The 13,537-nt window shown below is 41.1% G+C and overlaps 1 protein-coding gene across 9 annotated transcripts in view; it reads left to right on the forward strand.

Annotated features, from left to right (window-relative positions):
- Atp8b4 (ATPase phospholipid transporting 8B4 (putative)) overlaps positions 1–13,537 on the forward strand; it is a 220,421-nt gene that overhangs the window by 111,702 nt on the left and 95,182 nt on the right. For all 9 annotated transcript variants that reach the window (XM_087180903.1, XM_087180900.1, XM_087180905.1 and 6 more), the window contains 2 exons: positions 1,607–1,689; positions 10,778–10,936. In XM_087180903.1, the coding sequence (XP_087037029.1) occupies positions 1,607–1,689; positions 10,778–10,936 (242 nt within the window). The remainder of the gene's footprint in view (positions 1–1,606; positions 1,690–10,777; positions 10,937–13,537) is intronic.

The raw sequence follows: 13,537 nt of genomic DNA on the forward strand, positions 1-13,537 counted from the left end.
TCACTGTTAGGGGAAACTGAGGGCAAGCTACACAAATCTTTATGTATTGTTTCTTGTGCTAAACATCATTTTGAATTTTATCACAAAATTTGGGTAGATTAAAAGAGTGTGATACAACACTGAGGGCATTAATCAAGAGTCTTGGAAAACAATGTTTAAAGTATCAGTAAGGTCTATGTGTGATTACTTTCCCCCTTTTAGTTTTCACATTTGGACATGGAGGTGAGGTATTGGAGAGACTCCTGAGGAAGTAAATTAAACTAATGATAAACTTGACGAGTGACATCTGGTAGAACAGAATTAGAGAACTACAGCTCACTGGCTTGGTTGATGTGATTATTGTAATTATTCAAAAAATAGTGTAAATGGATATGGACATATTGAATCTTGAGCTTTGAGACTATTCATCTCACTTTTGTCCACAAATCCCAGCTCAATTTCTGCCTCATTTATGATGTTCTTGACCATCTTAATCCCTTCTCACCTCTGCCTACTAGGAATTGACATATTTCAATTCATAAGATTACTTTTAAGCTAACTTCAGTTATTTGTCCAACTGTGTTTTCCTAAAGGAAGCTATTTCACCAGTGGGCATTCTTGTGTTGGACTCATGTTGTCCTAACATCATTGTGAATCTCATTTCTAGGAGGTTTGATTGAATGCTCTCTAGGGTATCTGTTTCTTAGTTCTTTAAACTTCATGAATTTCATATGTAAACATATAGTTCCACATAGGGACATATTTTTTAAAAAATATTTTTTTTACTTTCTACTTTTTTCTCTCAAGAGAACAGTAATCCTCTTGGGGAAGCATTGACTACCTAAGTGTCTGTGGTATGTAGTTAGTCAGTATTTCTTGACGGAATGAACCCATTTACATAAAAGAAAAGACTCTGATAGATGATTTTAAGATACCCTAGAGGAAAATTCAGTTGAACTTAGTGAGAAAATTGGGATGGAAAGTTCTTAAACAGAAGACAGTAAGGATGTCCATGGAATCACTGCCGGCCATTTTGTGAATACCAAGGTGCCACCTTTCCAGAGTACCTGTGGCCTTGTAAGAAGGTAACTGCCTTACACAATCTGCAGAACTTGCCTGGTTGTCTTAATCTAGACTTATGGATTTCTTGGATTGATTCTCCAAGGAAAATAAAGCTGTCTTCTTTTTCCCATTTAAATTTCAGCTACCGTAAAATTCACCGTGACCATTTTTTGCCAGAAGAACTCTTACACAGATAGTAGGCTCTGGAGTGATACCGGCCTCCTTTACTTGGCAACTGCGCTCCTGTTCCTAGTGTGTTTTATAACTCACGCATGTGTCTGAGTAGATTCAAATGAAATCATATTTATTATGTTCCCGGTTCTTTCACATTGCAAAACAGATTACTGTGTTGTTACACAGATGTGTGGTGAGTGGATGCCAAATTTATGAGCCTGAGCAGCCCACTCACTTTCCCAAGGGTGTGAGAAGTGTGCATGACAAGGCTCGGGTGGTCTTCAGGTCGTTGGGGTTGGGTTTTGCATGTGCTGCACCCACCCAATTGCTCTAGTGAGATGCTGTGGTGCCATTCCTTGTAGAAACTCACACCATGTCATTAACTTCACAGGGAAACAAACCTTAAAGTTCGTCATGCGCTCTCCGTTACCTCAGAACTTGGAGCAGACATTAGCAGGCTTGCGAGGTTTGATGGTAAGTGTTTTAAACAGATAAACAAACCAAAACCTCAAAACTAAAAAGCAGTGTAAGAAACTAATTATATGAGGTCAAATTCATGTTTCTTTTTACTTGATAGAAGGACATAAAATTCTCCAGGCATCAAACACTGCAATCCCTTCCCAGGCCGAAGAGTAAAGGTGTTTAGCAAGGGGAGAACGGCTTCCTCCAGCCATCTCTGATTTCATCCTCACTCCCTCTTCTCTCCATCCTGTCCCCCATTCCCATCATGCTTTCTGCTTGCTGGACAATGGCTTCCTGGGTCCCTGTGTAGACTTTCTGTACTGTCCCACACAAAGACCCAACTCATGAAGACAGGCGTCCTGCCCATGCATTTTCACAGTACTGGCATAATGTCTTGAGTATAGCAAGTGTTCAGGAAGAATTTTCTGATTTATGAATCAGCTGGCCATCTGTTGCTTTTTATTTTGAATCATGTTTCATTAATCACCATCTTTACACTGTTCAATCCAGCCCCCTCCTCCTCACCATAGTCTCCTGGCTTCTGTACTTTTCCAGCTATATCTTGTTCTTTTCTGGTAAAGTTATTCTTAAATATTCATGGAGTGGCCTCCAGATAGTGTCCATCCAAGGGATATCTGCATCTGGTCAGTAAGAGACCACAGATAAACAAAAATATCTTCAAGAATCAAGGAAAAGAGGCACTACTGGTGGGATTTGGGTGCCATGATAGAATGAAGGGAGAATCTTTGGGGCCTTCCTGCCACTCCTTAAAGGTCTTTTACTTTAGCCAATTATAAGGCTGGGCTTGAATATGAATATTTCGGTACAGTGTGGTTTTATTTATGAACGAGTCTCTATGATTTTGAGACAACCTTTCCAAACTGTTTTCTTTAGAGTCCACTATATGAAAATGTGAACTTAGTATCGTCCCTTGAGTTACAGTCAAGGCAAGTTTATATTGTGAAGTTCTCCAAAGTGCAGTTTAGCCTTAGAGCTTATAATACCTTTGCTTTGCATTTGCCTGTAAACTTTGTTCTGGAGTCTGTTCATATTTTAATCTCTCTTGAATGAGTGCTATTATAATAAATGTTTATTAAAAATATTCTTCCAAATTGAGACTGAAGTCAGGGGATTAGCCTGGAAAGTTTGAATGGCCCAAGAACTATTTCAATTAGATTAAAACGAATTACTCATTTTCTAACTTTTTTTCAATGAAATTTTACTGTTATGTGAATCCAAGAACAGTAATTTATATTCATGAATCAAAATACTTGCTTAAAATACCTCACTGAATATTTATGGAGTCCTTAAAGGAGAACCTAAATATAATTTACCATTACTCACTTCTTTCCTGGCAGAACTTTACACTCGTCAATTTATAAAGAGGTGGAAATGTCTCCTTGACCATTAAAAAGCAGAAAATGATTGTTACAGTTACTTAGTTCTTTTTGTCAGTATTGGCACAGATAGCCTACACCGTAAGGCAGTCACAACACCCCGAAACCTTAGTGGCATCAACACGGTGATGTCTATCTCTTGCTCATAGCGCATTCTAATGGGATTGGGTAGCCTTTTCTACCCGTGTCCTTTGTACTCAGTCTAAAGCCCCAAGGGTCACTTGGCAGGGTAAGGGTGGGATGAAAGAGACACTCTGAGTTTTCAGTTTCTTGGTGTCCTGTTTCATGGGCTGTCATGAGTCACCTGGCCCAGGCCTGACCACAGAAGAGGCTAGCAAACAACAAACACTGACCTGTGTTGACCATCGCCTCGCCACACTCTCTGGGAGTTGTGACCACGTATGTCTGTGACAAGATAACGTGAGGAACCAGGCTGCAGTAGCTGGGTTTCATATGTGGAGCTGCAGGCCTGAGGCCAGGTGTCCCCTCTTCAACAGCACTTCCTTCCTGTGCTGTGAGCCTACTCCACCCTGCTTGCCTTTTCTTCTTCTGGCACACCGACATCTGGCATGCTATGCAATTCATTTATTTTCAGAGTTTACTATTCGTTTTCCATCTCCATCTGTTTCTCAGTAAGCTACATGGGGGTCTTTGTTTTGTCCACTGTTCCACACCTACACATACTAGGTGCTTAATAAATCCTTGCTGAATAAGTGAATGAATAAATGGTTGTAGGTCCCAGGGAGTGAGGAGCAGGGTCAGTATCAGGTCTTAGAAGCCAGGGAGGGCAGAACCAGGGCCAAGGCTCCTGAAGGGGCCTTGTAGGAATGAACAAGAGTGCAGGTGGGCAGGTGGTCAGGAGAGAGGTCACCTGGAGTCAGGCAATGGCAATGTCTTTACTCTCGAATCCTTTCTCCATCAAAGCTGAACACAGAGACACACTTAAATCAGTGCAGACAGTGCTGCTTGGCCAATGCATAGAAATACTTCCCCCAACCCCAGACCATTCCTGTATTCCAGATGGGGTTACTAAGGTCCAAGAGGTTAAAAGATTTGCTTTCATTAGAAATAGTCTGAAGAGTACTTCATAAAATTTACTTTTAAAATGCATGAGTAACTAATACTTATTAGATGTGACCTGAATTTGCTTCACACAGGATTGGCAGCTCAACAAATCCCCAAAGCAAAATTATTTTCCCAAATAAAGGCAGCACAAATCTCTCTTTTCTGTTTATTACATGTACTTAAACTGTGGTCACTTTTCAGAGAACATGTAATGACAAATTCATGAAGCTGGTACATTTTTGGGCTAAGAACCAAGTTTCTGCTAAATTTCCTTTTTCATCCTTCCATCTTGGGTTGCATTTTAATCTATCTTAAAGTTTGAGGTAACATGGTATTTTGTAGAATCATTAAAGTATTAAATTATTAAAGTATCATTTCCTGTTTCCAAGAGAGCATCCGAAGAATGAATAGATGGATGAAGGGGAAATAAATTAGATACAATATAAAAATTAGATTTCCCTTGTTAATAGCCAAATTTAAAGGCCAAGAGAGTGAGGTAAGATGTGGTAGGGAAAAGCCTTTGAAAAAGCTGGGGCACTTAGCAAATTCTGCATCTTTCCCATGATTTTTCTTGCTGGATCTTTTAGTTTTTCCTCCATTGATTGCTTCCCAAGTCCTCATTTACATGTTGTAATTCCAACCTTTCTCTGGCTCTCTCTCACATGTTCATGCACTGTCTGTGATTTACACACATTTGTCTGACTTCCCCACTTCATCATTCTCCTCTCTCCTTCCTTTTTTCCCTTTTAGACTTTCTTGAACTATTTCCATCTTTCTCTTCTATTCTATTCTCTACTGGCTTTCTCCTTCCTTCATTCATTTTTTTCCCTGTTTTTATCATACTCTCCATGTGAATTAGCTTAAAGTCTATTTATTAAACACCTATGGACAAGCTCTAAAACAAATATATATGTAGAATTATAAAACAAGTATGTAGAATTATAAAACATCTCTACATATATTAGCAAGGTTCTTGTGATCCGTTTCCTCACCAATATCCTCCTGTCCCCTTTCTTGGGCCTTCTTTATCCCCTTTGCCTTACTGAGGTATCAGTAGATCTCAGGTTTTCCTCTGGTGACTAAAAGACTTCTTCAAGTCATGGGAGTCTAAAGCAAATGCTGCATCTTTGCGTTTCACTTAGAAGTGTGATGTCAGCATTGTGTGCCCTTGAAAATACCTGCCCAGCTGTGGCAAGGTATAGCTGAGACCGATATGGGAGCCTGCTCTTTCCCATGTTCTGACTGTGCTAAATGTCCTTCTAGTTTGGGAATTCTGGGCAAATCTGGGTGTCACATTATTTTTGCTTCTATTTATTCTGTGGTTTTTTCCTTCTGAGACTTGCCAGAATACTTTGACTAGCACCAAAATACAGTTCCCATCCTTATATCATAAATGCACACCTTCCAAGTATCCGAAGACCTGAATTTCCTGTTCTTATTCCTAGAGAAGTCCCAACAGAGGACTGACCCCAAATTGAGGACTCCGAATCGATGTAGGGCTAGAACAGATATGTTTGGCTTTGGGATGTCTCTCACTGGTCTCCCTGCCTCCCCACTTTTGCATTTATACCTAAGGATAGGGTCTTGATTGTGAGCTCTAAGCATTGCATGAGCTTTTTTTTTTATTAATTAATTAATTTATTGAATAAACACAGACTTCACGCAGTGCTGGGGGATTTGCCTGGGGATATAGTGGTTAGTAGAGCCAGGTCTTGCCCTCACAGGGCAAGGAAAGAAGACAGACTAGAACAAGGGCTCATCTCAAAGAAGACTTTAAAAGGGAAAATTCCAAAGTTCTCAAGCCCTAATTGTGATGTTGACACATGGACAAGTACTTGCTATGTATCAGATACCATGTTTACTAGTAACTGCACACATTATCTTATTAAATCCTTATAGCTTTTGAAGGAAGAGATTATTATTAGCTTCAAGTTGTGAATAGGGAATCTGAGACCTCAGTGAATTGCATGGTTTCCAATATTGTGGTTATCAGACAAAGAGTCAGAACATGAACCTCAGACTGCTGGCGAAGCTTGTTTGACAAAGGGCACGAAGTTTCAGGTTCTACACTATCAGCAACAAGGCAGCACTGGATAGTGAGGGCAGATTAGCACAACTAAGTAACTAACTAACAAACTAGCTAACTGACTAAAATACTCTAACCTAACCCCAGAGGAGCAAAATTAATGACCAGAAAACGAGTCCCTCCAGTGGGAGGATGACATCATATATAAGTTTACATAGCAATGTTCTCAGTGATTTTGAATGTCAGGATCCCTGGCAAGAATTTGTAAGAAGACTGGCCAGGACACACAAGACAGGGATAAGTTTTAGTAGGTAAAATCCACTTAACTGAAAAGTTCCCATAAAAATTTTTTTATACATTTAAACACCTGAAAAAGCCTGTTAAATTTTATCAGAAAAAATACATAATTGAATCTAATATTATAGCAACTATAAAAAATTGAGTGGCCCATGATTTTCCATGTTAAAGTCTTATGGGAATCGAAAAGCTTTTACTAATACGTAACTGGAAATACTTGTCAATTACTTTTGTAAACTGGACATTCTTATGCCTTGGGGAAAGCCCCGGATGTAAATTGTCCAAATGTGTTCAAGAATCTTTTGTCTGTTGTTACTGAATGGACTGAAATCTGTTTTTTGCAACTCATGACAAGTTTACATATTTTGTATGACTGTTAATACCAAATTCTGAAACAGAGAAAGGTTGACTCTTTATTCAGGCATCTTTGTGTATTTTGTGGTCCTTTCTAAAGAATAGCATGTGTGTAATTACAGCACAGAAAAAATAAGCATCTCTTTCTGGTTAAAAAGGAAATACAAAGGCTGGCTTAGCATCTTGTGGCTCTTTAAACTTATAAGATAGCTCTTCCGTTCTCATTGTTGGAGGGACAGTCCAATAGCACAACTGATGGATGAGACGTAGGTTCTATGTAAAGACATGCGGAATAATCCTGCTTTCTGCTGGTGCTAATGTGGCAAAGCTGGTGGTCATGATGGTTGGCTAAAGACTTAATGGTTAAAGAAAAAGGGGGCTTTAGAAAATAGGAGGTAACACTTTTCTAAGAAAAAAAAATTTATCATAACCATCAGGCACCAAGAGCAGGCAATATCCTACACTCTAAGAAGTTTTTGGCTACAAAAACTCTTGAGCAGCAGCACTGATATCTTATTTGATGTGTAATTTTTCTTATGGAAAAGTTGCAGGGTAGATAGTCAAGAAATATTGCTAATAATATATGGAGAGAAATGAAGTTAACTTCTTTGAAGAATCATGGAATATTGGGTACTGATGTAGGTACTTGAGTTTGAGAAGTTTCTCAAGTGAGTAATTAACTATATTCCAGCTGTCTATTGGAGTGTGGAATAGATCCAGAAGGGGATCTGTTAGATCTCGTTTAGAATGGGCATTTCTATGTGATTGTAAAATGGGTGGGTTATTGTTGGCTTTCACATCTTTTTGGAGGGACAAACAAATGAAACGTGCTAGTTTAATTGTACCTATTTATTTCATTATTGACATGATCTCCCCAGTTGTATCATAAAGATATGTTCTAATCATATATTCAACGAATGACTATGTGAGGAAAGATGCTATTTACCCTAAATGGTTTCCTTATCAATGTCAAACTAACCATTTAATGCCTCTTTCTCTTCTCATCTCTGAAACAATTGGAAAAAAAGGAAAAAGGAAAGGTTCGAAGAGAGTTTTCCCCTAATCCACCTTATGTGTTATGATGAGGATCCATTTTAGTTGCCTCTGACATGCTTTGAGACTCCCACCTTTGTTCACTGTTCTTGGATCTATTTGACTTTTGTTTGTTAGGTCAGCTTAACCCCCCGCATTGTGGCTGGACTATCTAATGTTCTAATTTCCTTTGTCATTATTGCCAGGGAACTATGTCTACTTTTTCTGTTCATCTTTGCTCTAATATTTATCTCATCTTCCAACCTCTCTCTTGAAACCATCTTAACATTTTTCCCATTCATCTCTTCCACAAATATTTATTAAGACCTGATCATAAAGACAGTGTGGTAGATTATGGGACTATAGAGATACTCCCTTCAAAGGAACCTCTTCTTTTGTGGAAAGGGGCAGAAAAGAAATTAGGAAATTTGTGTTTTATAATGACGAGACTAAGAAAGGGGAAGCTGAGAGCTTCTGAGGATGATGGGAAAAGGAAGTTTGGCTTTGTTCCCACCATTCTGTTTTGACTGGTCCTGTATTTAGTACTTCAATCACCAGGACCACACTCTTTGAGAAAGGCTGAATTGGGGCTTGACCTCTGAGAACTCAAGCAGAACCCATTGGCCTGAATGCCTGTTCCTGTCTAGAACCACACCCTTGGGGTGAAGCCAGAGAGGCTGAGCCCCTGGGGCCAGGGAGTGGGAAGCCAACATGTTCAAGGCAGTCTTTGCCTCCATGTCAGTCTTTGCTTACAACAATAAAAATGATCAAATGAACCTGTTTTTTATATTCTTATTGGCAGGGACCGTGCATCACGTTGTTTTTGCCCAAATCACATTTTTAAAAATTTTTATTTATTTTTATTCGTCAAGTTTGAGGCCCGAGAAATGGAGTCTTGGGTCAAGAAACTGAAATGAGCTTTAGAGGACTATTATTTTACACAGGGAAATTCAAGGTTCTACAAAATTCAAGAGTAAAAATCATTGGTCGACAAATAAAGATAATGAATTCTGAGACTTTAGAAAAAGTCTCCTTACCACAATGTAGTCGTCCAAACAACTTGAGCCAGTTTAAATCTGTTTTAATTTACTTTTTAATAAATAAATAGGGTCTACTGGGAGCCAACCACAGTTCAGCCACCTCCCTTGGTATAAAAATGGCCATGGACAGGTTGTTTGTCTCATCCAAAATGTCCACATGTCTGAAACGCTGCAGTGAGCGCCCCTACATTTTGTTGTCTTTGGGAAAGGTAGCTGGAGGTTGGAGAAGCAGTCTGAAGAGGAAGGAGCCCCCTGTCCCTTTCAGTATTTGTTTGTCCTTATTGGAAAAGGCTGTTAGAAAGATTTGCCCTGTTACTGAGGCATGATCAGGCCATGTGAGAATTGGCTGCCATTTTGTTTGGAAGGAAGGGAACCACATAATAAGCTTCTTTATGCTCAGAAGGTGGAGTAGAGAGGAATGGAGTCAGCAGCCACTAAAGTTCAGGCCTTAAACGTCCCCCAGAAGCCTGAGTTGAAAGCTTAGTCCTCATGTTGGTGCTACTGGGAGTGATGGGAACTTTCCAAGGTAGGATCTGATGGGGAGTTTGAGGTCATCAGTGTGTGCCCCCACCAGGGATGGTGGGATTCTCGTTTCTTCTCTGTCTCTTTCCTGTCCCAGCCTGAGGTGAATGGCTTTGCTCTGCTATGTCCTCCTGCCGCCATGTTCTGCCCAGGCCTAGAGCATGGGGCTGATCCATCATGAACTGAAGCCTCCAAAATGGAGCCACCGTGGGCCTTCTCTCTTTATACATGGATTTGCCTCAGGTATCTGTTATCATAATGGACCTGACTGAGACAGCATCATAGAGAAGTTCTCTAAGTGTATCTCCTTGGTCTCCCGTTGATGCTGGAGATGTCTCCCCTCTTTATTTTTCAAATGGTGCTTTTTATGTTTCACTTTACCTCTTGACTTCTGATGGAATACATGTGTTTTAATTGTTTTAAGAGTGAGAAAGTTGTAGGTGCTGGATCTCACTGGTGATCTACCCATAGCCACCTTTTGCATTCTTTCCTTCTCTCTCTTTTTTCCTCCCTCTGTTTTGGTCTTTCCTGTCTTTGTGCTCATTCATTCTAAAAATTTAACCCTAATTGCAATAGAAATGCCTGTCAATCTGATAGTTATATCTATTATAGCTTTCATAAGACTATCTCTGGTTTCTTTTTCTATCTAGAGTGCCCCTCAGCCTGAATGTGTATTTTCTGATTGAACTAATGGAACAAATTGATTCATTGGTTTGGAATGGGCTTGGAATTTCAAAAACTAGAAACATCTTCTGGCCACTTTGGGCAAGTTATATGGTGCTTCTGAGAGTCCCCAGAACTCTGGACCTAATCAAGATAAGAACCACAGAGCAGGTGAAAGGAATCACACACATTCTCAAGCACACAGGGCAAACAAAGTGCTGGTTTCCCTGGGGTGGAATATGAAGGACCCCTAAGTCCTGATTATGAGCCATAAAGGTGCTTAACTTTGGCCATGAGACCGGATGTATGCCACGGTGACCTGCATGGCAGTTCACTTCACACCGAGAGGAAAACTTGTAGGACAGTCACTGCTCTGTAGTTTCAAAAATTATTTGCCACAAATCAGAAATAAAGTGATTTTTAATTTTTTATTTTTAAGAAAAAAAATTTCATGACTTCTGTGGTTTCCATTTTTTTTGGACAGTCCATTTTTAAACTACGTTTTAAAATATTTGATGGGTTTCCATTTTTGTTCTTCCCAGTTTATTTTTTCCTAGCGCAATCCTGCATATGTAATAACCATGCTGCCTAAAAGGGAAGGGAAAATGTGTGGTGTACAGAAAGTAAGGTGGTAAAATAGAACCGTGGCCTCCTAAAGCGAGCTCCAGGTGAGTCATAAAGAAGTCTGCCTTTTTATTTTTCAGGGACTGTGGTCTGCGAGGCACCGAACAATAAGTTAGATAAGTTCGTGGGAGTCCTGTCCTGGAAGGACAGCAAGCACTCGCTCAACAACCAGAAGATAATCCTGAGAGGCTGCATCCTGAGGAACACCAGCTGGTGCTTTGGGATGGTTATTTTTGCAGGTACAACTCGTGGCCCAGGGCCAGATCTAGGCCCTTCCTGCAGTGCACGGCAGCATGGCCTGTGGCTCTCCAGTTTCCATGACCCTATGCAAAGTGCTCCTCTGGAGGTGACTTGAGAATGTAGGGTTCCAGTGGAAAACCCACTGTTCCAGGACCTGGACTTCTTGAGCTTAGTCTCAAGGATGTGAGGCCCCTTGTGGGAGCACTAGATTCCTGCTGTTGAATTTCTCTCTCCCTAGTCACAGCTCAAACATCCCTGCTCTCGTATGGATTAATCAACCCACCTTTACATGAGGGAAGAATATGAAAACAAGTTCTGTGCTTTGCTGCTCAGATTGTAGTTTGCAAAGGTCAAGCAGCTCCTTTGGGAAAGCTTTCTTGGAGATCCTGCAGTCACTTCTGTTTATATTCTGTAGCTGTTTCTGCTGTTTGTAAACAGGACAGTGGGATGTGGGAAAGCTGTGTGTGATGGGGCTTGGGGATTGGATGGGGAGGGGATGCCCTCCAGCCCTTGTTATCTGCCATTTTTGCTTTCTCTGCTTTATCCTATGGATCCAATGTGCCACTGTCCTGCTCAGGAAGCTTACGGTAGCACCATTTCATAAAGCCACTCAAACTGTACTCATGGCTTCAATTGCCAGTCCTTGATTTTTAAAATCCTGTTTATTGTGACACCAAATTAAGATGTGTTTTGGGTTTGCTGATTATATGCGCAATCAAAACTGGAATGTTTTTCTTCACTGACTTTCCTCAGCAACAACAAAATGTTCATTAAAGACTCCAAAGTGTTCCAAAGCTAGAGAAGTCCTCCCAATTGCTCCTAAATGCTCTCAGCTGTGGGTCTGAGCAAGCTCTTGCTGCTCCGGGTGTCGCCATTGGAAGGACTTAGTTGGGAAATCCCTAGAAAGGAGGCACATAGCACTTTCATCTGGGGATGAGTTGGGCTTCACGATTCTTTCATCAGAGGCTTTTATTCTTTAGTCAGGGAAATAAACCTATGATTATTTCTTTCCTTATTTGCATATTTCTTGCTGAGAAACAAGAGAGAGAGGCTTATCCATAATCTTGCTTTTACCTTCCAACTTGATGAAAGGGAGAATTCTTCTAGGTCTTCTGGTTGGAAGGTCCCCCTGGTTTGCCCTGTCAGCCTCAGCTTGGGAATGGGGCTGTAGTGGGAAAGTTTGTGTTTGGAGGGTTTTATTTGGAATGGCTAATTCAGGGCTCTGGTCCTGCTGCACCGTGTGATGCTAGGAGGGCTGTTGGGATGGGCCAAGTTCTCCTTCGTAAGACTGTCCAGGGGGCAACGGTGCCACCTAAGAGAAGTAGGGAGGTAAGTGGAGCAGGTCTCCTCCATGGGATACAACAGAAAGCTCACGAAATCTGGGTCAGCCAGATCTGGGTTTACCAGCTATAGGACTTATCCTTGGTTACTCAAATGTTAAGCTTTGTTTCTTCTGCTGTAACGTGGACATGATAATGAGTGCATGGATAGAGAAGATGTGGTGTTTATACACAATGGACTTACTGCTCTGCCATAAAGAAGGGTAAATTGGAATCATTTTTAGGAAAGCGGATATACCCTGAGACCATAATGTTAAGTGAAATATCAGACACACAAGCTTGAATATCATATGGTTTCTTTTATATGAGAAACTCAGCATATAAATAAAGAACAAAATGAATAGGAAACAGGGGGACCTTTTGCAAAAGGGAAGGGACCAAGAGATGCAGGGGAGGGGAAGGGACGGAAAGGAATTGTGATGCGTTAGGTACCTGTACACACTCCGTAGTGAATGTGATCATTCTGTTCTGCAAACACAGACTAATAAAAGTCAAAAGAGAGTACATTGCAGAGGCCCCTAAGACGATGCTCCCAGAGGAGGGTGCCGGGCAAGTGTTTTCTTCCTTGGTGGGGGAGAACAGGGGCTTCCTGGTCCTCTGTGATGGGTCCTGGGTATTCACCATGGGCGCTGAGCACCTGGGCATTTGCAAAGCAGAGGAGACCTCCGTTGACCTTGGTCTGGGCACTGAAGGGAGACTCAACTAGCAGAATGGCAACAGAGGAATTAATGCTCCATGTTGTTCATGTCAGAGTTGAACAGATGGGTGTCTCTCATCTCCCAAGTCTTGAGACATTTGGTTGAGGAACTAGTTTCAGGTGAATACTTAGATCTTACAACAGTGAATAAATACAAAAGGAATTCTTTTTTATTATGACTCTAGTTGTACTACCTCTAAGAATTGTAAGAGGAATATAGTTGCGGGACGTGGTGGACTTGACAAGCCTGTAGCTTAGGAAGGCCTATACGTCCTGACAGCGGGCCATGCTTCCCAGCACTGGCTTTGCTTTCTGCCCAGGAGAGGGGCGAGTCCTGCTTGTGAGAGTGGGAGTCTCGCTCCTGGAGGGGTCTTGTGTCCAGCACCATCTTGGCACACATGGGCTTTGGTGCTGCTGTCCCCATCTGCACCCCCAGGTCTGCTGTCACCCTCTTCCAACCTTTTCTTTGCCTTGGAGGCTGACTTGTGTGGTCGACACTAATGGGTTTCATTAGATTTTGTCCTCTAGCTGGACTCTGACTAGGGGATTCCTGGAAGAGATCA

This window comes from Heterocephalus glaber, unplaced genomic scaffold, assembly GCF_053883595.1.
Source record: "Heterocephalus glaber isolate CG9 unplaced genomic scaffold, H.glaber_assembly_v1.0 deba00000122, whole genome shotgun sequence".
NCBI lineage: Eukaryota > Metazoa > Chordata > Mammalia > Rodentia > Bathyergidae > Heterocephalus > Heterocephalus glaber.